General features: G+C 39.7%; 1 protein-coding gene across 6 annotated transcripts in view; it reads left to right on the top strand.

The window, feature by feature from the left end:
• The window catches only part of PPP1R12B (protein phosphatase 1 regulatory subunit 12B), a 1,629,528-nt gene extending 1,605,300 nt beyond the window's left edge, over positions 1-24,228 (top strand). For all 6 annotated transcript variants that reach the window (XM_044076504.1, XM_044076507.1, XM_044076505.1 and 3 more), the window contains exon 11: positions 23,252-24,228. In XM_044076504.1, the coding sequence (XP_043932439.1) occupies positions 23,252-23,338 (87 nt within the window). In that variant the 3' untranslated portion in view covers positions 23,339-24,228. The remainder of the gene's footprint in view (positions 1-23,251) is intronic.
• The last annotated feature ends 2,814 nt before the right edge of the window (positions 24,229-27,042 follow it).

The following is a 27,042-nucleotide window of genomic DNA, read 5'->3' on the forward strand; positions in this document are numbered from 1 at the left end:
GTTGGTTTTACTTTAAATGATTAATTAAATATATCATGTGATTAGTTAGTGAGGGGTATATATTGGGAATGTTTTTGATTAACTGATGTTGTTCTGATGAAGGTTTATGAAAGCACTTAACAACTGCTTTTACTTGGTGAATAAATAGTTTAAGTGACTGGTTGCTGATCTCCTGGAGTTTGTTCTGCAATGTTTGTTCTTGGTTTATTCTTTGGCGCTTTTAGATTTTAATTGTGATTAATTAAAATCTGCCATCTTTATAATATATATATATTAACCATAACAGTCTGCCTGTCTTCCCTGCAGTCACATGTGTTTCCTCCCACATTCCAAAGATGTGCAGTAGGTGAAGTGGGCACTCTAAATTGGTCGTAGGTGAGAGTGTATGCATGAGTGAGTGGTGTGACTGAACTACTGCAGCAGGGATAGCCACCCAGTGGTGTAAACCTTGACTCGAGATGATTGTCACTGCAGAAGTAACACCCTGACGCCATGTGCAAAATGGGAAAAGGGGTTGAGGATGGATGGATGGGAGATTTTAGTTGTGATGCATGAGAGAAAGGATATAACATTGGGCAAGATGTAAAAAAAATAATGCGATTTGGGAGTTTAATTGTGGAAAAAGAGCTATACATATAAAAGACGGAATAGTGAAGCAGCTTATTTTATTATAGCAGAAGGGTAAGAGAAATCTGCGGGGTGTATTGCCAAATCGTCTGATGTTGTCCTTTTAATTCCTCCTCAACTTATGGGTTTGGATCCTTGGATCTGACTCAGCTGCTTATTTCAGACTTAGGATCCAGCCATCAAGTTTCTCCCTGTACCCGTAATGCTCTGCTGTATCACCAAAGCCCAGATCTTGTTTGCTGCCTTTAAGAAAAGATGCAGGTTTCCATAGCTTTCGAGAAATTTTGAGTATTGTGAGTAGTAGCAAAATGTTTCTAAAATTTCTTTGACCTTCTGTTTAAATTTCCTGTTTTCCTTTTTCAAGTTTATTGTTGGCATTAGGTTTGCCTTCCCTCCTATTCTTGGTACATTAAACGTATCTGCTATTAGTTTATAAAAAACACAGTCTTCCTGTTTTTTCCTTGCTGTTGCTGTTTTCTTCTTGTGTTATTATTCTTGTTTTTTTATCTCTGCCACCTTGTCAGAGAAACTGACAGGATTTACGAAGTCCACTTCTTGTGGGAATAAAATCATGAATTTGGATGCCCCCAAGCAGTGTGTGTATTGTTTAGGGGCTGATCATCTGGACACTAGTTACAAGATTTGTTCAACCTTTAATCCCAGGGCTTTAGTGGGTCAACACAAAAAGCTCATTTTGAGATGACTTCTACCATCCATTACCATCCACTACTTCTTCAGGGGTTCAACCCCCCTCTAAACACAGTAAATCAGCTCCCCTGGAGCATAGGAAGTGTTCCCCTCTGAAATCCCCCCAGGTCTTCTTCGGCGCCTCCTTCAAAATCTAGAAAGACTTCAGAGTCTGCATTTCTGGATCCTAAGTCTGGACCATCAGACCCAAAGCCTTTGGATCCCAGAATATCTACTGCAGTCATTACAATAAGTCTGAGTACTGTACCCTCGGATCCTAGAACCTTGGATCCAAAACAGGGTTCTGTTCTATAGGAGTACTACACCGGAGTATTCTATAAAACTCATTTCTCCTACCTCGCCTTCAAGACTGCTTCAGAGACCCAAAAAGCACTCTAGAACTTCTTCACCTTTCTCCTCTAGGTCATCCAGGATCTTGTTTAAAAGAAAACTTAATTTATAGACATGGAGCAAGATACTGTCCAGTACTGGTCATTCTTGTATGTAGAGAGGATCTAGGAAATTTTGTATTTGTAAGGATGAGTAAGGATGTATTGCAAGATCCAGATTTGAAATCTTCTACAGATCTTGGGCTTAATGACTACCGTAATGTACATGATACTATGTGAACTCTTAAGGATGTTGGTATTGTAATAGTCTGTGAGACATCAATGACTGCACACCCGTTATGCACTTATGGATCACCTCCTGGTGCCAGACATGTCACCAGGAACTGGAGTGATAGACAATTCACACTAATTTTCTTATAAGAGTTCCAGTCCTGCTGGCATATCCATTGCAGGTCCTAGATGATAAATACTTTGCTGGAATGATTTGCTCCACTACAGTTCATGGGATGTGGTGACCCCAGTGAGGAGGCTCCACATCAGCCACGTGGAGCTACAGGCAGTCTTTTTAGCCTTAAGTATTTGTGAGGAGAAGTTGCTTCCATGACCTTCCTATTTATTTATTTTCTGTTTGTTGACTAGGTAGACATGACCTGGACTCACAAGGAGCAGACTAAAATACATTCATTTGGTTTACAGTTGTGAGAATAATACAGCAGGAAGAGTATTGCAGTAGGAAAACCTTGTAGAAGGATTTAACACTAAGCAAAGCATCATCGGATAGCAGAGATAGCAAAGGTTATGCACAATATTTTCTTTCTAGTTATGGCAGTTCGTTTAACAATACTTCATGTAAAACATAAACAAAGATTTTGTCCAGTAAATACATTATTGTTATGGAGATTGTTTATGTAATTATTAAAGTACAAGTAAAATGATGGATTTTAAACTAGTGATGACTAAGTTCTCTAATTTCATTAGCAGGTTGCAGGTCCAAGTTTTGAGAACACCATTTCACCCACTTTATTTTTAAGGGAGGGACCTCACAAGTAAGTCTACTTATCTACTTCTTAAAAAACTTCTGTTCCCTCATTTGCAGCTTAAATCTCAAAGGTGGGAAGGCTGTCTAACCCGGATCTAGGATTTTAAAAAGTAAGCAGCTGAACAGAAAACCTGCCCTATTGTTAAAATGAAGCCAGTGCAGCTCTTTAATAAGGCTGCAGTGGTGTTATGTGTGTGTATGTGTGGAGGGGGGGGGCAGCTAATACAGTGAATCTGAAGATCTTGTTTTCAGCAGTCTTGTATTTTATGTGCATTGCAGGCAGAGTTCATAGGTTCATAGGTTCATACTAGGCTATCTGTCCTAGGGCATTTATAAGCCTAGCCAGAGTGTGTGTGGCTTTCACCACCCCTTAGGATGAGAATACTATACCCATTAGTTTGCTGTGACTCTGTCCAGCAGTGACACAGAGATGATTCCCGGGGTAAACCTACGATCTCCCATCCACTCGTCAAGATTTCTCTTGAACAGAGTCAGTGAGGGGCTCTGCCTCACATGGACTGGGATTCTGTTCCATAGTGTAGGGAGTCTCTGGGTGATGAATCTGTCCCTCCAGCACGTCCTATTTATATCCGTGTTGAGGTTTACGTCTCTTGCTCTCGTGGCTCTGGTGGATTTGGATTTTTTGAGGTGGAGCATGTCCATTAATTCCAGGTTGGACATGGCCTTGTATGTCAGGCAGAGATCACCTCTGAGCAGACGGTATGCGACTGAATAGAGCTGGAGTTTCTTCAGTCGGGCATCGTATGACATATGTTTGAGCCCCTTTATCCTTTTGGTGAGGAACTTTTGGGGTCTTTCCAAGTGCAGTGAAAGTAATACCAAGACCTATTCAAGTTTAGGTTAGAGGACATTTTTGACAATAGCTCCCTGGCTGCAACAGAAAGTAGATGTGAGATTTTTTAACAGAGTGTAAGCTGTCAGTATATTGTTTGTACTGTAGTCTGTATGGGTTCTGAGTGATAGTGAAGAACTGAGTATTAGCCTAAGTATTTGTATTCAGTAACGTTTGCGATAGCATTGCCATATGGGTCACTCAGTATAATCTTAAAGGTTTGCTACTTTTTGGGGTAAGCTGAATAACATTACATTTGTTTTTGTTGAGTTTAGCCTTAGTTTGTTGGTTGACAACTGACATTTTGAGATACATGTGTGTTGATATTCTTGTACAACTGTATGTGATTTATTGGCTTGTAGTGGTGATATCATCTGCATATAAAGTGAGATTTAGCCCTGGAAGTCTTCTGTGATAGCAATAATATTGAAAGAGAGAGAAAAGAAGGGACCCTAGTAGAGATCCTTTTGGAAGCCCTGTATTGAAGGTGCCTTCAACAGAGTATTGGCTAAATGCCTGAATTTGAAAGGATCTATTTTGGTCCAGCAACCAGTATGCTATGTGGACTGGTGAACCAGATCCTAAGATATAGTTTCTACTACATAAGTGTCCACATTTTACCTGAATCTGCATAGACAAACATATGTAAACTAAGGTGAAGATGAAAATCCTTTTTTCAGAATCATATTTGTTCATCTTCATTGCTATGTCCTTAAGATTTTGGTACAACTTCATAGGAAAGTCTTGCAAAGAGGGGAGCAGAACCAGTCATATATGTTGGGATTAGTAAAAGGATTCAATACATTATAAAGATTCAAAAGATTCAAAGAAATTTTATTGTCATTTAGGACCACACAAGTGCAGCCTAAATGAAATTACAAATGTCAGCTCACAAGAGAAATGCAGTACAAATAACGTAGATACAGCGGTATCAAAGAATAACATAAGAAAGAAAATAACACGTATGACATGCAAGCAGTAGTTCACATTACATAAACATATTCAATACCCATTATCCAGTGATAAATAATAAACAAATACCCATCACCAAACCCCTACACTGTTAAGATAGAGGATAAAAAGATGTGAATAGCAGCTGTTTAGTTACCACATTGCACTTAACCTTAGACGTGACTCAGTATAGCCATCATATTGCATAATAGTAATGCTGGCGTTAATTGCTCAGAGCAGCAGGATTAAATGAAAAAAAGAGACTTTGATGTATCAGGTATTATGGTTGGTGTCCGTATTAATAAGTCTCACAGTTGTAGGATACAAACTGTTCCTGAATCTGGTAGTCCTACAGCTGAAGCTGCGGTACCTCCTTCCAGATGCGAGTTGTGGGTCGGATGTTTCAAATCAGCAAGTATTTTATATGTTCTCTTTCTTGCTCTTATAAAGAAAAGCTGAATAGAAGAGAGGTTTGTGCCCAAAATTTTCTCAGCCACCCTCACCACCCTCTGTAGTTTCTTCTTCTCAGCAGCTGTGCAGTTGCTGAATCATGCTATGAACTACATTTCTGTTAGCTGACATTTGTAATTTCGTTTAGGCTGCACTTGTGTGGTCCTAAATGGCAAGCAAGTTTCTTTGAGTCTTTCTTTGAATATTTGAATTATAGCAGTGAGACTACAGTAAAATAGAAGATAAAAGTGTGGGTTGAGCACATGCTGTGTACATGTTCTGTTTCTGTTATCTCTGAGATGGCATAGTTTTTCTTCCTTGGCTTGCTTGGTTTTTATAGCTCTGTTATCATGTGTGCTCTTGTAGCATTGATTTGTGTTGTGTCTCAAGGGGATGTTAAGGGGTGCTGCTAATATCTTCCACATATCTATAAAACTAGGGTGTCTCGCTTGTCAGGTGATGAAGTGAGTTATTCAACTGTTGAGATTGATCAAGCATTTAGGAAAGTTCGTAGAGAGCGTCCTGTATGGGGGAGACCCTATTACTCTGACCAGTTACTGTCTTTGAACAATTTTTCATCTCAAAGGCCATCTCATCTTCATTTAATTCTTTCTTTTACCAAATATATTGATTTGGTAAAACATATAATACATAAAAATTGGTCTGTGTTGTTAGTGGATGATGAAACAAGTAAGGTAGTATGTCCTTCTCCCAAGTTTGTCTGTAACAGTAGGAAAAATCTGAGACAGATGCTATGTTATCCTAAGCTTGAACAAACAGCATCTTCACTTATGGGAGGGACACGGAAGTGTAGAGTTTGTCCATATTGTTCACAAGTGGACGAATCCCGATTTTTTTTTTTAAGCATCCTGTCACTGGGAAACTTTGGGAGCTACATCCGTCAGCTGATTGTAACATGGTTAATTTGGTTTATGTTGCACACTGTGTTAAATGTTTTTGTTTCTACGTTGGCAAGACGAATAGGAGACTAAGAGACAGGATTTGGGACCATGACTATTGTACAAGGAGAGGTGAATTGTTTAGTGCACTTGTGAAGCACACTCTTGAATTTGGAAGGGAACACACTTTTTTATTTCAAGTTTTATCTGTTATACATGACAATGGTAGACTAGGACCCATTAGTTACAACACTGAAAATATTGAATTAGAGTGGATCCTGAGGCTTGGGGAACATAGATACATGGGGCTTAATGATTCAGTCCCCATTAAATCAGCTCTAAGGATGAAGAAACTTAAATGAGAAAGTTAAGTAATGTATAACTATATATTTTTATATTTATGTGTATTCCTATGCTGAATGTTAGTAGCTGTTGCTTTAATTAACTTGTTCTTTGGCAATTGGATTATTTGTATTTTTGGAGGGAATTTTATTGATTAATTGTCTGTTGATAAGTTTGTATATAAAGATGCTGTGTTTTTTTATTGTAACTATGTCTGATGAAGTGGTTTGTTTGAGCGTGAAAGCACTTACTTCTGGTTTTATTCTGTAATAAAAGAGTTTTTATACAATTTGCTGCCAGCATTTACCTTCCAGGTTGGGATTTTTCATTCTGATTGTTGTTAGGACTTTATCTGCTTGCTTTTTGCATTGCCTTGAGTTGGAATTGCAAGCATGGTGGAAGGTAACGCTGCATCTATGGATGTGGGTGTTTCTGCTAATTCAAAAACTGTGGAGAATAAAAGTCTTATGAACTTTATGTCAGATCATCTAAATCCGTTGCTGACTGAGGAAATGGTCTATGACACATCTGATGTAGCTTATGATGAAGGCACCACTCTGAAGGTATGTGATATGAAGAGGAATATAGAGAATGATTTTTACAAATTTAAGCGACTTCAGTGCCAACGCTTCCATTTGGAAGCATGTATTAGTATGAATGTTATACCAAGGGGATTTTGTGTCCTCACTATGCCTACATATGGTGACACTTATCCCCAGTTATTGGCACAGTGGCAACAGCTCAACTTGGAAACCAGTAGAGCTTATTTACGATTACTTATTGAGTTCTTTCATCCTATAGAATTGGAACTCATAGGCAAAGTACAACATAATCAATATGAACCATCTGCCCTTATTGGTGAAGAGAGCAGAGACTTATTTCTCAGTGAACTCATTGAGAAAATCACTCAATATGATAAAAGGTTATTGCAACAAAAAAGGAAAAAACTTTCTAGAGACCTACAAGACTTCAAAAACCATAATGTATTTACCTGGCCAAGGACGCGAGTTGTTTCTATGAATACCACTACTGGTCAATTAACAGAGCCGGCGGGTGGTATGATTCAAACTTTGGATACTACCATTGTTAATCAACAAGAAGCTACTGTTCAATCTAATTCCATTCAAGTTGTTTCTACAAGGTCATGTACATCGGTATATTCTACACCATTGGGTGAGGTTGTAACCTACAATGCGGAATGCCCTGCAAGACTTCTACTTCCACTCTGACAGTAAGGTGGCCAATTATTTCGCCCCCTAACAAGATCGTTTTTTTTTGTCTCTTCCATTGCCATTCTGTCAGAACAGGAAGAAGTCATTCAAACAGGAGTATCGTCGCCCAGGACAGAAATGGAAGGAACCACCGGCCTTGTACTAAAACAAGTCATTGAAGAAAATGTGGAATCTCAGTTCAGAGACTTAGTTTGGAATATTTCCATGTATTATTTGACTTTACATGAACGATCTTTGTTGCAAAGAGGACTTGGTTTTATACCTACTTCTTACACAGATGTCAGTGAGTTATTGAGTTACGGCTGTTTGCTCATAATTTAGCTTTGAAATTGCTATGTATGGGTAGCAATGATAATATGCCTACTAATTTAAAAAAAACTAGTCAGTTTGTACCATCACTACCTAGTAATATTGAGGGTTTTTATAAAAAGCTTGTGAAAATGATGTATACAGTTTACTTGATATGTGGCGACCCCATAATGATTTTAATTTAATAAACACAGAGTTTAAAGCGTTGCAGAGTTTGCATTTCAATCCAGATATTGTAATACGCCCCTCGGATAAAGGGGATCCCATTGTTATTTTGAATACTGAGTATTATTTAAAGGAAAAATCTGAGACAGATGCTATGTTATCCTAAGCTTGAACAAACAGCATCTACACTTATGGGAGGGACACGGAAGTGTAGATTTTGTCCATATTGTTCACAAGTGGGCGAATCTAGATTTTTTAAGCATCCTGTCACTGGGAAACTTTGGGAGCTATGTCCCTCAGCTGATTGTAACACGGTTAATTTGGTTTATGTTGCACACTGTATTAAATGTTTTTGTTTCTACGTTGGCAAGACGAATAGGAGACTAAGAGACAGGATTCGGACCATGACTATTGCACAAGAGAGGTGAATTGTTTAGTGAACTTACAAAGCACACTCTTGAATTTGGATGGGAACACACTTTTTATTTCAAGTTTTATCTGTTATACATGACAATGGTAGACTAGGACCCATTAGTTACAACACTGAAAACATCAAATTAGAGTGGATCCTGAGGCTTGGGGCGCATAGATACATGGGGCTTAATGATTCAGTCCCCATTAAATCAGCTCTAAGGATGAAGAAACTTAAATGAGAAAGTTAAGTAATGTATAACTATATATATTTATATTTATGTGTATTCCTATGCTGAATGTTAGTAGCTGTTGCTTTAACTTGCTCTTTGGCAATTGGATTATTAATTGTATTTTTTGGAGGGAATTTTATTGATTGTCTGTTGGTAAGTTTGTATATAAAGATGCTGTGTTTTTTATTGTAACTGTGTCTGATGAAGCAGTTTGTTTGACCGCAAAAGCGCTTACTTCTGGTTTTATTCTATAATAAAAGAGCTTTTATACAATTTGTTGCCAGGGTTTACCTTCCAGGTTGGGATTTTTCATTCTGATCTACAAAAATATGTTCGGATACAGACACAATTTAGTTTGTATTTTATGATCCTATTCATCTCATCCATCTGATTTGACTAATGGGTCCTCAAGCTGCTTTTTTGATCTGAGGTGCAAAACTAGTGCTCCACCCTTGAGCTCCTTTAATTTTTTGCCGCCTCATAATTCAGTCTTGTGCGAAGCTACCTCAGATGTTGTCCGGCACCAAATCTTTTAGATGTAGGTCTAGAATGTCACTAGCTATGTTCTCCTCCTGTAGAGTTTTCTTTGCAAATCGTTAATTATAATACTGCTAGTAACTTAGTCTACTTATTTTTTTATTTCTTTCCCTTTAGCCTGCTTTCTTTTCTGAGCTCCTTTTTGTGTTCCTTCAGTGTTATGCAGGCCTTAGTCTGCCATTGCTATTTCTTCTCCTTTACCTTTTCTGTTATGCTAAACAAAAAAAAGCTAAGATAATAGATAGAGATAGATAGGTATTTATATGTCTATTGACTGTATAACCTGCTTTGTTATTTGTCATTTTGTGTCTCTGGAGGAGGAAAAGACATTTCAAAAGTGTGGCTGCAAGATTTTCCCCAGGACAACCGTGAGTTCTGTGTGATGTGCTTGAGGGGAGGGGGACTATCCCCCTGCTCCCTGCTTACTGATCTATCTTATAAAGCCATTGGACTTCTAGTTTTGTCTTAAAGAAGAAATAAATTGGTCATTAAAGAGCTGCTGTCTCTTGACTCCATGGCTGACAAGCCAAGAAAGGTGTATGATAAAGAGAAAAACAAAGACAAAGAGAGAATGAAAAGGATGGAGAGCCTCAGAAGGGAAGAGTCAAGATTTTGGATACATCTTTGGCTCCAAAAGTGGAGTCATCTTCAATTGTAATGCTGTCAAAATCTCCTGCATTGTCCCCACTATGTCTGAGATGAATGTAATCCCCAACAAACTGACCAAAAGATGGAAGTCATCTCATCTTCTTTCTGATCTCCGTCTGCTTCTTTCTTCAGATCCTTCAGCTCATACATCTGATGCTGATTTGGATCTCATGATGTGGGCTTTCTTGAAGACTCTTATAGAGATGAGTGTTCTTCCATCCCTGTCTATCCCAAGTGTGGATCATACAGACCCTTCATTTTATCTCTTTCACTGGTCCATTTCTTGGCACCAATGGTTCTGGAGCTGACACTGCCCCAGTGAAAGAGCTAACACTGCCCCTGAACAGAATTCAGGGGCAGTGTTAGCTCTTTCACTGATCCACTTCTTGGCACCAATGGTTCTGGAGCTGACACTGCCCCTGAATTCTGTTCACGCAGGACTGATTGGCCTTCCCAGTTTGATTTCCCAGGCCTTAGATCTGATGTGGTCTACTGTGAGACTCTTGAGACGGGTTGGTCTTGGGACTGTCATCTTGACTCTGAGACTTAGGTAGCATCCTTGCTCCCTTGTCAGTGTTAAATACTTGAGCCTTCGAGGTCTTGGCACAGATCCCCTCCTTGAGACCTTCCCCTCTATCAGTTTCAAGGATGCCTTCCTTGGTGTCATCCACTTCTTCAGTAAGAATGGATCCGTCTCTTGAGTGGGGAACCTCTGATTCAGCTAATGACAGTAGGGTCTTTCAGGTTATGGGAATGATCATTGCTTCTCCAATGAAGACAGATACTCAGACTTCCTTGATGTTTCTTCTTTTCTCTCTTCTTTTTCTCAGCCCCTACATGCATCATTTGGTTAGAGCTGAGAGGCAGGCCTAAAAAAATTGCTCAGCTCCAGAATAAGTCCTCTGGGGAGTCTGACTCTCCACCCCTAATGTTCCAAGAAAGAGGATGTGCAAGAGAGGCACATTGACTCCCCCTTAGAGTTGGACACTTAAGGCACAGACTTAGAAGGTCAGGAGGATGCTCCCTAATCCCTTCTAAAAGGTAGAATATTCGAACTAATGCTGCAGAGGGAATCTTGGCCAATTGTCGCACCCTCTCCAGATGAAGAGGTCCTTTTTGAGGGTTATGGCTTGGCCCACTTCACCTCTTAAGTAATTCCTCCTGCAGACCTCCTCATTGATCTGGCCATTAGAAGATAATGGCACTTACCAAACACCCGCAAATCAGTACCCCATTAGCCTGATAAAATTCATAGACCCCTCCAGGACAGACAGTTTTGGCCCAAGGGTACGGTGGTGGATTCTATAATTGTAGTAGCGGCTACAAAGAAGAGGTGGCAGAAGACACAGCTGGTGCTCATCTATCTAATAAGGAGTTCAGGGCCATGAACATGTTAGGAAACCAGGTATATTCTTCAGGTACTTGTGCACTTAAGGCCTTGAACTACATCAGCCATACGAATTGTTTTCAGGAAGACTTGAGTGCAGTAAGCACTGGCCTCTCTGAAAAGACCACCCACACCCACATCAGACTCTAGGAAGCAATAAAAGACCACTCTGGGCACACTGTTTAATACCACCATCATGTTCATGAGACTTGTACATAAAGCATCCAATGGAGTGACACTTACTGCAGGAACAGGCATTACCATAAGACATCATGCTTGACTTCTCCTGATTGACTTTGTGGACAACATTTGTAAATGCCCCCTATGGTGGATCATCTTTGTTTGGTCCTCATGTGAAGATGAAGATGCTTTCTGAAGCAGGAGTCAAGTTTGAGACCCACAAAGGTAATCTAATAGGAACCAAAAGGGTGTCCAAATCTCTGTTGCTTATTAAAGCCAGGCATCAGCTCATTGACTCCACTTCTGACTGGGGTAGCCATGGCAGAGGTGACCCCATTAATGGATGTAAAACCATAGGGTGAGAGGGTCCACAAAATCAGGGAAATTGCTGACCTTTTTCTGTCAGGCAATGTAGCCATCCCTGAATGGTTGTCTGTCTGCTGTTGGTCTGCTATTATCTGCTATTGTCTAGAGGCAGTTAGAGATCGCCTATCCCTCTATTTTCCTACATGGATGGCCATCATGCAGGATTCTTGGATAGAAAGGGTAATATCCAGAGTTTATACAACTGCCTTTTCCCTATCCCCCCAGATGCACTGTTCACCTCCTGATGTACCACCCCATCAAAAAATACATCTGAAAGAGAGATTCTGTCTTTAGTTCAAAAAAAGAGCCATCCAAGAGGTCCCACCAGATCAAACAAGATTGGGATTCTATTCAAAGTTCTTTTGGTTCCAAAGAAAAACAAGGACCTTAGACCTTGTTCAGGATGGTCACTGTACAATCAATATTGCCTTGCCTATATGTAAACAACTGAATGTGCTTCTTAGATCTCCATGACTCCTATTTCCACATCAGATTAACAAAAGCCTCTTTAAGATATCCAAGCTTCCTCTTGGGAGCCAGTCACTTGGGAATCACCACAGCCCTCCAGTGTTTACCAAATACATGGCTGTAGTAGTCGTGCACCTCTGGTTCTAAAGGAATTCATGCATTTCCATATTTAAATAACTGACTCTGCACCAATAAAAGAATAATTGTTCAGTGTCAGAGACTACTTGATCCAGCTCTCTGTCCTTGGGCATATCCGTAAACTAGGAAAAATCTATTCTTCCTCCAACTCAAGCAATTCAGTTCAGCAGATGCCACCTGGATACAAGTAATTGCATTATGTCTCTAACTCAGAACAGAATTCAAATGTTAGGGGACTTCATCCAAGCTCTGCTTCACTTCGATCATCCACTCTCGGCCTATTTCTCTGAGTAATAGGGTTAATGACTTCCTCCATTATGTTGGTGCAGTTTGCTTGTCTTTATATGAGAATACTTTAGTGGCTGCTCAGGGCTCAAAGGTTTCAAGATTCAGATCATCATTTGACCCTCGTTGCAATAACGAATCTCTGCAAGGAACAGTTATGATGGTGGCTAACGGTCCCCCCATACTTTTTCAGGAGTGCCCTTTGTTCTGCCAATTCTCTCATTTAGGTACTGCACATAAGGTATGTTTAAGGTATGCTGCAGTTCAGTCCACTGAAGTTGTTTTAGAGCTAAGCAGTGGTGTATTCTATATGGGGTATTAACAGCAAATGTTAGTTTATTGTAGTATTGTTTGAGTAGGTGGAATTGGGTGCTTTGTAAATTTATAAAAAAATGTTAGCACCACAGGTGGGCTTGGAGTTGGTAAGTTGTGCAACTGTTTTTCTAGTGTCATCTGTAAGGTAGGGCTTTAGCTTACAAATGGCACCAAGTTTTTGATGTTTTTTTTTTTAACTGCGTGTTTTAGATGAAAATCAGACTTCAAGTTTTCATCCTTTATGATCCCCTAAAGTTTTGTCTGAGTTTACTAGTTCATTTCTGGTGTAGTTGGAGGAAGTTACGTTTAACTCATAACTACCTAAGTGGTACGGAATGTCACACCTCTAGATGTCTACACACATCTTGCATTCCAGAGCATTTTCTATAAAGTAAACTTAAAAAGAATAAGAAACAAAAGTAAATATTTTGTGAACAGTTAAAGCTATTAAAAATGTACCAACTGCAGTATTGTCAGTAAGAAGTATTCTTTGCAATGATGATAGTCAGTGCATTCATAGTTTTCCCATAAAACCTATAATGTATTACAATGCACACAAACCCAAAATTATATTTTTTACTAAACATTCGCAAACAATTTGTCATATCTTGGAAGCTGTATAACCTAGACATATATTGTTAGAACATTTTTGTTAACCAGACATAAGTTTTCACATGACAACAAGAAATTCCTCTATGAATGCAAGTTTACTGAGACATTTACAGACATATGAAAACGTGTGCTTACGTGTACAATTATCAATATACATCCACAACTCCTTTTCCTATTTTTGCACATGGGGTCGGGGTGTTACTTCAACAGTGACAATCATCTAGAGCCAAGGTTTACATTGCTGGGTGGCTAGCACTGACACGGAATTAGCAAAAGAAATAACACTGAATATTTCTCAAGATGTGCAACTTGCAGTGCAAATTTGAAAGGCAGTTTTCTTCAACAAGATCTAAGGTTTCACCTAATGTCATGCAACAGTTTGTAAGTCACTTTTTTAATAGTTTCGTAGTTTCATAGGATGATACTAGGCTATTGGCCTTTATAAACCTAGCCAAGAATTTCACCCATGTTTTGAAGTATTAAGTACATATGGAAATATTATTTTCATAATTACTAACAAAGAACAGGCAATATATTAGTGAAAGTGTGATATAAATGGACATTGACAATAAAGTTTCCTGTCTCCCACCATGGCATATCTCATCATACCAATCCCAACATGTAGGGCCCTCAGTTATGAAAATAAGAACATAAATATGAGCATGTGAATAAGAAATGTTGAACAGTGATTAATTTCTCTGCTGCAGGACGACATCCTAGATTAACAATCTTAGTGTCATTTTGTTAATAGGTGCTTGCATTTTCTAATAATGCCTATTATTAGCTGGAAGTCACTTAGAAAATTAACCCAGACCCCAAAGAGTCCTGGAAGTATAAGGAGCTATGGGTGTGGAAGTATACAAAAAAGGTGCTACAGGCTTGAATGAGTTTTAAGAGATTCTCTTGGAGAGAAAATTGCTTGTGAGTAAAAATAAATAAATTAGATTTTTTGGGTTTAGAGGCAACTGGGTGTCACAGAGCCAACTTTCAATAAATAGTAGGGATTCATGGGTTACCTGTTATAATCTTTCCAGATTCTTCACAGAGACAATTCTATTACAATAATGGTGAACACGTTTTGCATACCGTGGATGTTCATAGACAACTAAGATTCTACCTACACAGAATCAAACTCTTTAGGAAGGATTCATAGATTCATAGGTTCATAGGTTGGTACTAGGCTATCAGGCCTATACAAGCCTAGCTTTTTGAGTTTTGTGTCATATGCTAATAACAAGCTTGGTTGCAGAGTACCTAAAGCCACTCTTTCCAGGTGGCTTTCTGATTGCATACCTTGTATTTGCTCTGCTCACAACTGTCCCGTACTACAGAAACATAAGGCTCATTCTAAGAGTTCTTTTGCCACTTGTACAGCTTTCTTCAAAAATTCCTCAGTTAATGAAATATGTACTACAGCAGCATAGTCTGTGTTGCACACTTTCACCAAGCATTTCAACTAGATTCTATTTTGCCATCTAGGGCTTCATTTGGAGCCACTTTTGGTATGTGTCTATGACTCAACTTGAAAAACCTCAGAGCTTCCTCACAAAGCAGATGAAGAACAAGACTTCCATGTTCTATGCAGACTGCCTTAAAGCACCATCTCTTTTGCCTTTTCATACAAACTTTTAAGGGGTGACCTCTACTTTTCCTACAAAGCCTCAGCTGTTCCACCCTATGTGATGTCCTACATGCTTGCAATAAATAACACCATAAACATCTGCTTGTGACAACTAAGCTTCCACCACATCATAAACTGAGACTGTTGGTGGGACTGATACCCCTGTAAAAGATTTCCTCTTCTCTGAAACAGACTTCCCCTTTATATTAAATAGAGTAGCTCCTTGATCCTCCTCAAAAGTGTGCATTCACCTCAGCTCTGTCTCCTCTACCTCTCATCTCATGGAACAATGGAACAGGGTGGGGTAAGTAGTGAAATTTACTCGTAAGAAAGGATAGTAATTAGTGGGATTCTTAATGGCTAGCTACAAATGATCTGTTGGTCAAGAGACTAGTATTAATCTATACAGTGCACATTCTCTGTCTCATATATATATATATATATATATATCCACACACACACATAATCTATAAAGTCTCCTCCCTGTGGGCAACAGCTAGAATGGGTCGATCGGTCCATTACATGGCCCTGTATACAACATTTTCAGTATTAGTTACCACCTGCTGAAGATTTCACCACCTTTTTAAGATATGAGCTCTCAAATGAGTCACACCCCATCAAGTATTCACAGAAAGTGCAGTTAGGTGGCCCACAGATTTTAGCTCATGTCATCCTGGTGTTCCTTATTTTTAGGTGGCCCACAGATTTTAGCTCATGTCATCCTTGTGTTCCTTATTTTTAGGTGGCTCACAGATTTTAGCTCATGTCATCCCGGTGTTCTTTATTTTTAGGTGGCCCACAGATGTTTAGCTCATGTCATCCTGGTGTTCCTTATTTTTAGGTGGCCCACAGATTTTAGCTTGTGTCATCCTGGTGTTCCTTATTTTTAGGTGGCCCACAGATTTTTAGCTCATGTCATCCTGGTGTTCCTTATTTTTAGGTGGCCCACAGATTTTACCTCATGTCATCCTGGGGTTCCTTATTGTTCTTTCCCACATAGCTATGTATACTTTTGCTCTTGGTATATACAAAAGTAGGGTGATCTCCTAGAACCCTTACAAGCTGCTGTCAGTGAGGATGACTCAGTTCTCCTTAATAACGGCTTTAATTGTATTGAAATCCCAGGTGTTAATTGTATTGAAATCCCAGGTGTAAGAATGCAACTGTTCTTACTTATCTCTTCTATTGGGTTAGGGTGTCCTCATGGCATAATTCTACCAAAAGGCCTATTCCGCATAGGGTCATTGTTAATTTAGAATATATATATATATATATATATATATATATATATATATATATATATATATATATATATGTGTGTCTACTTCTTTTGACCTAACTTTCATTTGCCTGACACTCATTTGCCTGACCCCATTTGACTGAAATTTCATTTGCCTGACACTTCATTTGCCCGACACTTCATTTCACTGACAAGTATTATTAGCAAGAAAATGAAATATGCCCCCTTCCCCACTGTAGTGCGACCCTGGAGTTAGAATATATAGTTAGGGGGGGTGTGGGGGGCACAGCCCCCCACTTCATTTCATATGATATTGTTAACTTTTGATGTAATATTGCTTAGTAAAAGAAAAGTAAGTGGGGGCTTCACCCCCCAACTATATATTCTAACTCCAGGGTCGCACTACAGTGGGGAAGGGGGCATATTCCATTTTCTTGCTGATAATACTTGTCAGTGAAATGAAGTGTCGGGCAAATGAAGTGTCAGGCAAATGAAATTTCAGTCATTTGGTCTCAAGCAAATGGTTGTCAGGCAAATGGGAGTTAGGTCAAAAGAAGTAGACCCATATATATATATATATATATATATATATATATATATATATATATATATATATATATATATAAAATTTATTTTATTTATTTTGTTTTACATTTGTTGACCGGGATATTCTGACTGGATACATGTCCATTTTCAGCAGTAGCCTGGGGAGAAAAGCTCCAAGATAATAATACACATTGAACATTTAGTAAATGCTAGTTTCAAGCAGGATTACAGTCATAAGCAATACCAGCATTTAGCACATATAGTACTAACTTATTATAAAACACTTTACAAAACATAACATTATTTTCAAACTTAAACATACATAACATTACATTCAGGTTTAAGACACACTGAGCAGCAGTTATACAATTGACCCTTCCTGAAATGGAGTGGTAGAAAAAAAGTTAGAAGTAGTTGAAGGTAAGGCACCTAAGAAATAGAGAAGTCACTAGACTGGGTTAGTGCAAGGACATAACCAATGAGTTTTGAAGTATTTCTTGAGTTTATTTTTGAATTGAGTTAGTGAGGGTTCCAAGGTCAAGTCAGCTGGGAGTCTGTTCCATATTTTTCCAAGAGAGTTGGCAAACAGAGAGGCCCCAGCCAAGTAGTTGGATTTGTATGTTTGAAGTAGGAGCCTAGTGGATGACCGCAGTGGCTGGGTGCTGGTGTAGGGGCTGATAATATTTTTTAGTGCAGGTGTATTTTCTGGTTGGCAAAGGACTTTATGTGCCAGTATTAGCTGGTTGAACTGCAGTAGGCTTGGCAGTTCAAGCCATCCTAGGCGATTTAGGTTGTGACAGTGGTGTACCCGGTAGGCTGTGCCAGTAGCAAATCTGGCAATGTGGTTATAGCAGGATGATAGTTTATTAAGATCTGTTTTGTTTAAGTTGGAGAATAGAGGTGAGGCATAGAGAAGAGTTGATAGCAGATAGGAATGGACAATGGCAGCTCTAGCAAGTGGGGTAAGGAAAAGTTAATAACTTAGTTTTTTATGCACACCAATACACATGGATGGATATTTACTAGATTATTAATAGACAGATGCATTTTATATTTATAGTGTTTTAGCTTGATTATGTTTATTGTTAGATAGCTATGTGTTTTTTTTTTCTTGACTTTAGTTCTTGTCACAGACCTAATGAAGGCTTTATTGCATTAGTTAGCCAAAAGCAATTTTTAGTTAAAAGTCATTTATGTATATCTTTTTATGTATATGTTATGCTTTTCTTAATACCTGATCTTGGAATGTGGGTTGCAAATAGATAGGTAGTGTTTTCCTTAACTAGGATTTAATTTGATCTAATCAGTAGTAGTCTGTGGGGTGGTAGTTGCTGTTCTACAATGCACTTTTATAGCCCTGTTTATATTGTTTGCCATGAAAAGGCTGGTTTAAAATTAAACAATATGTTTTCCACACCTACTTCAAAGTATATAAAAGCTGATATGTTTAACATTGTTAAAATATTTCTGATTTTTTTTAATTAATATGTATTCCTTGTCTGTGAAGAATAAAGGCTTGTTGTTTTGGAACACTACCTGGATTTCATGATTTTTGGAAACTATTGTGACTGAGCTCATCAACGAAGCTTAAAGACCACTACTTTCTCTGTTTTTTATTTTTTCCTCAACACTCATGGTGGTGAGATTAGAACTAGACAGATTCCTGTGATTTTTCATTTTTTATGTTGGAGGTAAAAATAATCAGATTACGATCATATCCTTACTGTAATACAAACTGAAGATAAAGAACAGAGGGACTATCTAGCACTTGCTCTAGAACCTGCTGGAAAGCACTAGGAAGCCTGAAACAGATACAAGCACTCAGCTCTCCTTGTCAATAAGGAGAAATTAATCATAGGCACTAAACAGCCTATAATTGCAAAGTACCTTGCAAAGGTAAGGGAAAACAGCTCTTAAACTTTACATACAAGCACCTAAACAGGCATGTCCAAGGGTCAGCTTCCGGTGATTTCTCCTGTCCACCTGGTGAATATGGGCATACTGGGGCAATGTGGCAACTGCCTCATGTACACAGACAATCCTCTCCTCCTACCAACTAACACTACAACCTGCGAGAGATGCACTTACATAGCCAAACTGGAAGCAAAGCTCTCTCCAGCCAAGATTGTGCTAGACAGTCAAGAGGAGAAGGTTAACACCTGCATCACACCTCAAGCAACTCATAGCCCTTCAAAACCCACACCATCAACACCCACACATAGCAACACTAAACCCACATATGCAGAGGCCCTTAACATTAACCTGCCCAAGCAACAAGGACCTCCGAAGCCGAAACGCAAACAAACACCATTCACAACCAAAGTGACACATAGCTCACAACACCAGTGTGCCACCCAACAACAGCCCCTAAGGCAAGACAATGTACCCAACACTTTAGTCAAAGTCAGGCACACTGATGTCCCACTCACCAGACTGAACAAGGAGAAAATTACAGTCAGATGCCTGTCGGGTGCCAGGATCCGCCACATAACGCATGCACTCAAGTCACTCCACAAGTACAAATATGATTCTGTCATTGTCCATGCTGGAGTGAATGACTTGAGACGTACCTCCCTGGACTTCATGAAAAGAGATATGGAAGAGCTCTTGGATCATGTGACCCAGGCAGGTATGACCTTAGCCCTGAGTAGCATCCTGCCTTTGCCCAGAATGATACCACAGTATAAGGACAAAATGATTGACTTCAACAATTGGCTAAGCTTCTGGTGTCATTCAAAGGGGATTCAGTATTTGTCTGCCTGGGAAGACATGATCGACAAACCATGATGCTTTGCCAGAGATGGTCTGCACCTATCACCCCTGGGATTCAGGTTACTGGCTAAAGCTCTTGCCACCCCTACAGTGCCTTTTTAGGCAAGGTTCAAAGGATAAAACCACCACCGTAACAGATAGAAGTAGGCAAAATCTGAAGGTAATGCTACTCAATGCTAGAAGTCTAAACCTCAAAATGCACTCTCTTGAGGCATTCCTAAAAATGGAGAACATCGATATCTGTGCAGTAACTAAGACCTGGTTCAAGGCTGCAGAGAGCACCCCTGCAATACCAGGCTACAATTCTTACCACACTTTTCGGCCACAAAACCAGGACCGAAACACTAAAGGTGGAGGAGTGTCCATATTCACCAAGGATATTCACACCTCCAGGCTATTTGCCCAACACAATGCATCTGAAATTCTCCAGGTGCAACTAACACTAGGTAAGACTGCAATCCAAATTGTAGCTTGCTACAGATCCCCAACCATGCCCCAAGATTTTCACTACACCTTTTTAAACATACTGGAAAATATTAAGATACACCCAAACACCCTAATACTGGGTGATTTCAACTACCCTGCCATTAATTGGGAAAACTACTCAAGTACCAACTCCTTTTCCCAATGGTTCTTGGAATTCATAAATTCCAATGCCCTGGATCAACTAATCCATTGTCCCGCTAGGGGCTCCAATATCCTAGACCTGGTCATTACCAACATGGGAGATAGATGCTCCACACCAGTGGTCACCCCCTCATTGGTCAGGTCTAACCATAAGCAAATCACTCTTGACATCCACATCCCACCCCCACCCCCCCAGTAAGGAAACTTCCTTAAAAAATTTCTCCAAAGCCAGCTTCAAGCTACTAAAGTCAGAAGTGACAAACTTCACAACACCCATGCAGACGGGATCTGGAAGTTTGACTGCAGAATCCTACACTAAGGCACTGTACGAGCACATCCACTCATGCATGAATCGTGCCATCCCAAATAGAACCAAGATGCTCTTCTCCAAAAAAAGGAAGCCAATCTGGTGGTCCCCTGCTATAAACAAACTATACAACAGAAGGAAGAAACTGTTGCAAAAAAGAGGAAAATCCCAGGATGCAAAAAACTCCCTCACTAGCCTTAGTAGGAAGCTGAGATCCCTCATAAAATCCTCAAAAGCTAGTTACAAAAATAAAATTGCCAAAGATTCCAAAGGCAGCCACAAGGCATTCTATAGTTATGCCAAGAATCTAAATGGCAATGCTCAGATTTGCTCTGAGTTACAACAGAATGGCATTAAATATACTGATCCCAAGGATATTGCCAATATCCTGGCAGATCGATTTAGTGCCAACTTCACCCCACTCTCACCCCCTAAAGGACCCATCTCAATACCAAAAGATTGCCAAATTCCAATAATCACAGCCACACAGGTAGAAACCGCACTCTCCAAAGCTAAGAATACAGCATCCATGGGACCAGATGACATCCCAGGCTGTGTACTACATGAACTACAAAATGAACTGGCACCTCACCTAAGTGTCATGTTTAATCATAGCCTCACCTCAGGCTTCATGCCCACTGAGTGGCGCACAGCTACAGTTATCCCACTCCACAAGGGAGGATCCACCTTGGATCCTGGGAACCACCGTCCCATCAGTCTGACAAGCCTGATTTGCAAAGGCATGGAATGCATTATCATGGAACTTATAAACAAACACATTGGCAACCTTCAAACACTGGACCCCACCCAGTTTGGGTTTGTGAAGGGCCGATCTTGTCTCCTGAATCTGATTGACTTCTTCGAATCAGTCTCCAGAGCTGTGGACGTGGGTAAGGCACAGCCTATCTGGACCTCGCCAAAGCCTTTGACACCATCCCCCACTCTGGAATCCTAGATAAACTTACTAAGCTGGGCATAAATCCCTACATCACTCGATGGGTTGCTAACTGGCTTACTGACAGAACCCAGACAGTAAAAGTAGCCAACTCCAAATCCAGCTCCAGACAAGTGACAAGTGGAGTACCTCAGGGTTCAGTCCTGGCACCACTCTTGTTTGGCATCTACTTCTCTGAAGTACAGGCCAACACTAAGGAACTCTGGCTAACAAAGTTTGCAGATGAATGCAAACTGGGAGCCATTATTGAATCCCCAAATGATGTGGATATTCTACAAAAGGGCCTTACAGAAACAGATGCCTGGTGCCAGAGCCATGGGCTCAAGCTTAATGCCAAGAAATGTATAGTTATCCCCTTTGGAAAAAAAACATGTACCCATGAATTACCACATAGGTGGCAGGACACTAAACATCAAAAGTGTGATGAAAGACTTAGGGACACAGGTGGACAGTGGTCTCACTTTCGATAACCACATTGCCACAACAGTCAGGAAATCCTTCTGTGTGGCACACCTCATCACTATGGGCCTTTCATCCAGAAGAAAGGCGGTCATTGTCCCACTGTACTCATCCCTCATTAGATCCATTATAGAGCCCCATTTGGTATGTACCTCATAAGACATCTGCAACAGCTGGAAAGGCCACAGAAATACCTCACTAAAAGAATCACAGGCCTAAAGCAGATGCCATATACTGACCGCCTAAAAAAACATCAGCTATACTCTGTGGCATATCGTCTACTCAGAGGCGATCTCTGCTTAACATACAAGGCCATGTCAAACCCTGAGCTGTTGGACATGCTCCACTTAAAGAAATCCCAATCCCTCAGTCACACACTCCAGGGATCTAAACCTTATCACAATGAACAAAACATGCTGGAGGGATAGGTTCCTGACTCAGAGACTCCCCATATTCTGGAATAGACTGCCCACACATATCAAGCAGAGCGCCTCATTGGCCCTCTTCAAAAGGAACCTTGATGATTGGATGGGAGATAGGAAATTCACCCCGGTGATCATGTCAGTCGCCCTGCTAGACAGGGACCTGGAGAAGTAAATATTGTGGGAAGAAATATCCAGGGAATTGTTATGGCTAGGCTTGCATAGGCCCTAGGGCTGATAGCCTAGTACCAACCTATGAACATATACCCTGAACCATGTACTTGTTAGAGATAAAAGCAGCCAGACTATGGCCATATCATTGTCTAGTACAAACTGGAGATAAAGAACATTGTGATTATAGTCATACCCTGACCCATGTACATTGCAAGTAAAAACAGCCAGACCATGACCATATCCTGACTCTAGTATAGAGTGGAAATAAGGAACAGTAGAACTGTGGCCATACCCTGACCCTATACAGGATATAGATAGGGCACAGCGGGATTGTGGTTACTCCCAAAAACCTGTTGAAACTACATTTTACAGGAAACAGGCTGCAGCTAAAGAAGCAGGCAGAGGTAGCAGGCACAATACAAGAAGCCTAAGGAACTACATCATCAACAACAAAAACTTAAGCAGTATGGAATGGAAATTCTACAGTTCCATTTTTAAGTGTCATGTTTTGCATATGTTCAGATGATTTTAGAGTAACTTGCAGTTTTTACTTTTTTTAAAATACATGCTTAAACTTTATTAGTTTTTTACAGATTCACCTTAACTGATAGCTCCACTTGTTTTATTTTTATCTTCCTGCTTAGGTACTGTCAGATCTGAAGAATGATAACCAAAGGCTAAAGGATGAGAATGGAGCTTTGATACGTGTTATCAGCAAACTGTCAAAGTGAGAAGGCACATTGGGTCACAATACCATGAACTTCCACGGCACTTCTTCATTTACATGACTCACATTCACCACTTATCAATTCTTTGTATCACAGTACTGCTACACTTTTGTGTTCATAATGCAGTTTTGTATCAAAATATTTAAATGTGTAATGTTTGTTGTATCACTGGAATTAACAAAAGAAGAAGATAAAAAAGGAGTGGAACCACAGTTTTAGATGACGATATGGGTCTATGTTTGACATGTTCACTGTTGAATCCATGTCTTTTGAATATTCATAGGGCTTGTTGTGCACATGGTTAATGAGTTCACAACAGATAGATTTCAACATGTCAGGCCAGACTTCATGAGACTTACTTTTTTTTTGGGTGGATGATATCTATTACAAAACATTTTCATTTTGTGACATAATAGAGTCAAGGCTAGACCGTTGGTCTACTACAAGTGCATATGCCTCATAACTGGGAGATATGAAAGCTTTACTTATAAGAAATGCATTGCTTTTGCCATAGTCGTGTGTTTCTATTGCATTTTACTGCATGAGGGGATATGCCTTTTCATAGCATTTTAGGTAATATATGCACATCGGATATTCTGCAGGCAGAACACTGAGAAGGGGAGAAACAGCTTACAGAATTCAGTTTATATGGTTTTATCCGAATTCTCATTCTCTATAGGTGTAGAACAGGACTTTCTAGGTGGCATTTCAGAAATTCTGAGTAATGAGAGGTAAAGACCTGTACTTTGGAATGTTATGGCAGATGCCAAAGTCTTAATTCTGTAGTCATACTTAATTTAATGTACACCTGTGTCCTGTTATACTGGAGGGGTTGAAATGTTTTTTTTTTTAATGGTTATGTAATAAACTTCCACCTGTGTGTTATAAATGTACTCTGTGTTCCAAATAATGACTGCCAGACGTGCCTCTTTAGGTGATGTACGCAGATGAAGAAATATCACAAACCCATGGGAGTATAATATGAGAACATTCATTATTATTATTTATCTTTAAAAGAACATCCCATTCTTGCTGCATATTGAGGTGGACTGATATCAACAGCAGTGATGGTGCTAGCTAATATTCTGTTCCTAAAATAAGTTTATATGTGTTATTGTCTTTGGTGTGTGCACAGAGTTCTTTTACTCTCCAAGTTTATTTTCTCACATTGAATATAGATCCACTTTGGCTATCCGTGTTTTCTACCTTTCTGCAAGTTCGGCTTCTCAGTACTGTATAAGATAATCATGTCATTCTTTAATTACACCTCCCAAAAAATATATTCAGAAAGTGTTTGTACAAAATACAGCAGTCTTACTCTGACTGGCCCTCTGTAGTGAATATACTCCTGAGTATAAACAGAAATATGTGACATCTTATGTGGCTTTTATAACTTTCTGAAGACATTCAGAGAGAACTACTTTTTCCCCTATACTTTTGTCCCTGTTCCTGGACTGGAGAATGAACACTTCCAATGGTTCAGTTCTTTCCTATCACTCATACTATTCTCTCGACCTTCACGTAATCATTCTAGAAACGTGCTCACAGACAATGTTGAGAAATCCCAAACTATTGAAGTATTCGTGGTGTCACTGGATTTTCAGTAAGGACCATCATAAGCATTGCCTTTTCTGTTTGGGACAAATACAATGTCACCAGCTACCAGGGTTTGAATCCTACTTCCTCTATAAGATAACTATTGAAACTTGAGGCTTTTCTTGGCAGGCAGAACTTGGCCACTGCAGAGTCAGTGGAAGGTAGTAAGCAGCATAAGGCCAGGATGGAAGTTCTGCTGAGAGATACCAAGTATTAGGTAGATAAGCCTGAAGCACAGGATTCAGAGACCAGGTGTAAGAACTCTGTGTTGGACTCTATCTGGAAGTCTGTGGTGGCTCTAGAGGCCTGTATAACTTGTCCTGGTTCTTTGTCCAACAACAATCGTAATGTATTTGGGTATCAGGGAAGTTGAGCAGAGGCACCTTTCTGACATTTGTTCTTAAAAATGCAGTCTGGGGTTCACTGTCTCCATTCCTCCCCCTTGGGAGGCTTTACATGAGGTTCAGCAATGTAGATGCTCCAGCACTAGTTGTGTGATCTGAGTACAGCCTCACAGAGTCTTCTCCATTAACTCTGTCACTGACCAATAGATAACTTGGTCAGATGTCTTTCTATATTTTCTGCATTCAGGTCTTCATATTGTCCTCCTTGCCTTTGCTAGGTCTTCACCGTAGTACCTTTGTGAATAATGACTGAAAGATATCTGTAGGGAACCCTTCAGGAGGTCTGCATGTCTCATTATTTGCACAAGTAGCAGACTTGCTTAATGAAGCTGATCAGTGCAAGTCTCATGAACTGATAAATGTGCATCTATTTTTATGATTGGGCACCCCACTCTATTCACACAAGGATTCTAGGAAGGAATGCTTCTTAATTTTCCCTGATGAATCCTACATTGGGTTAGAATTTGAGGAAACTACATTTAAAATGGTTATGAATAACAAGGCTTTTTAATTCATTAATTCCCCATCTCAAGACATTTCTGCTGATGAAGCCGTCAAAATGACAAAATCTTATTTTGACTGACCTTCTTATTGTTATCTATTTCCCAGAAAGCATTAGAGCACCTGCTTGGGATAGACCGACATGGAGGCATGTGTTTTCCTCCTTTGGAGTAAATCCTTAAGGATGACATTTTTCAGATGCAAAAACGCCTAGACACTGGCTTCTCCTCCTACAAAAATGCAGATCACCTATTTAGACCTCCTCTTAATGTGATTTGATCTGTTTGAGATGTAAGCTAAGGTTGATTATTTTGTCCTCGTTTCTGTCTGGCATATTTCCAAAGTCCCATTGTCCTGTCACTTTTCTGCCTGACAGAGACTCAAACTCTGTGATTCATATAGCAAGAGAAGTTATTCTTCTGCCAACCTCCTTTTATAGTCCTATGGCCCATTCTTGGTTGTCTTTAATGGTGCAGATGCCGGTGAAGATGTCAGCCATTCCAGTATCCTTGGAGTGCTCTGCTGTATAAAGTAGAATTTCATGTGACAGGATGTACCTCTGATTCTACAAATGCTGCAGCAAAGGCTGCATTATCTGGTGTGTGCCTTCAGTGAGCTTTCTGGTTCTGTGTGTTCTATTGCTAAGAGATATTGAGGGAGAAAATCCTAGTTTCATACTTCACGGACAAACTCTTTTTTGGGACCTACATCAAGATGTCAGAGTGGATCTTCAAAGATGGCAGACCTTGCTTACTGTAAAGCTTATATGTAGTGTTCCCTCTGCTGCCAGGCCAGCTGATGTATTCCACAAAAGAAAAGCTTTTAGATGGCAGGAAAAGCCTGCAAAATACTAGACTTCCAATTGGTGTGCTCTGTAGACACATGGAAATCAATATGGGCCAAAAAGGTGTACTTCTGAGGATATGAATCATAACAAAATCTGAAGAACCACATGAAAAGGAACAAGAAAGCTATTTGCGTGTATACCTACTATATCTGGCCAACTTGACCATCATGAGTTAACAGTGAAACCTCCAGCACCAGTAATTTAGATGTTCATCAAATTGTTCACTGCTGCAGTAGCAATAGCTATATGGGGTTATATTGTGGAAAGGATATAACAGCCAGCTTCCAAAGTTTCAGGGCATCTTCCATGCACCCAAACCATCAGTCAGCTTTAGCTGAGCCAACTAAAAAACAAGTTTG

Source organism: Protopterus annectens, chromosome 7.part0, assembly GCF_019279795.1.
Source record: "Protopterus annectens isolate FY-2018-M chromosome 7.part0, PAN1.0, whole genome shotgun sequence".
Taxonomy (NCBI): domain Eukaryota; kingdom Metazoa; phylum Chordata; order Ceratodontiformes; family Protopteridae; genus Protopterus; species Protopterus annectens.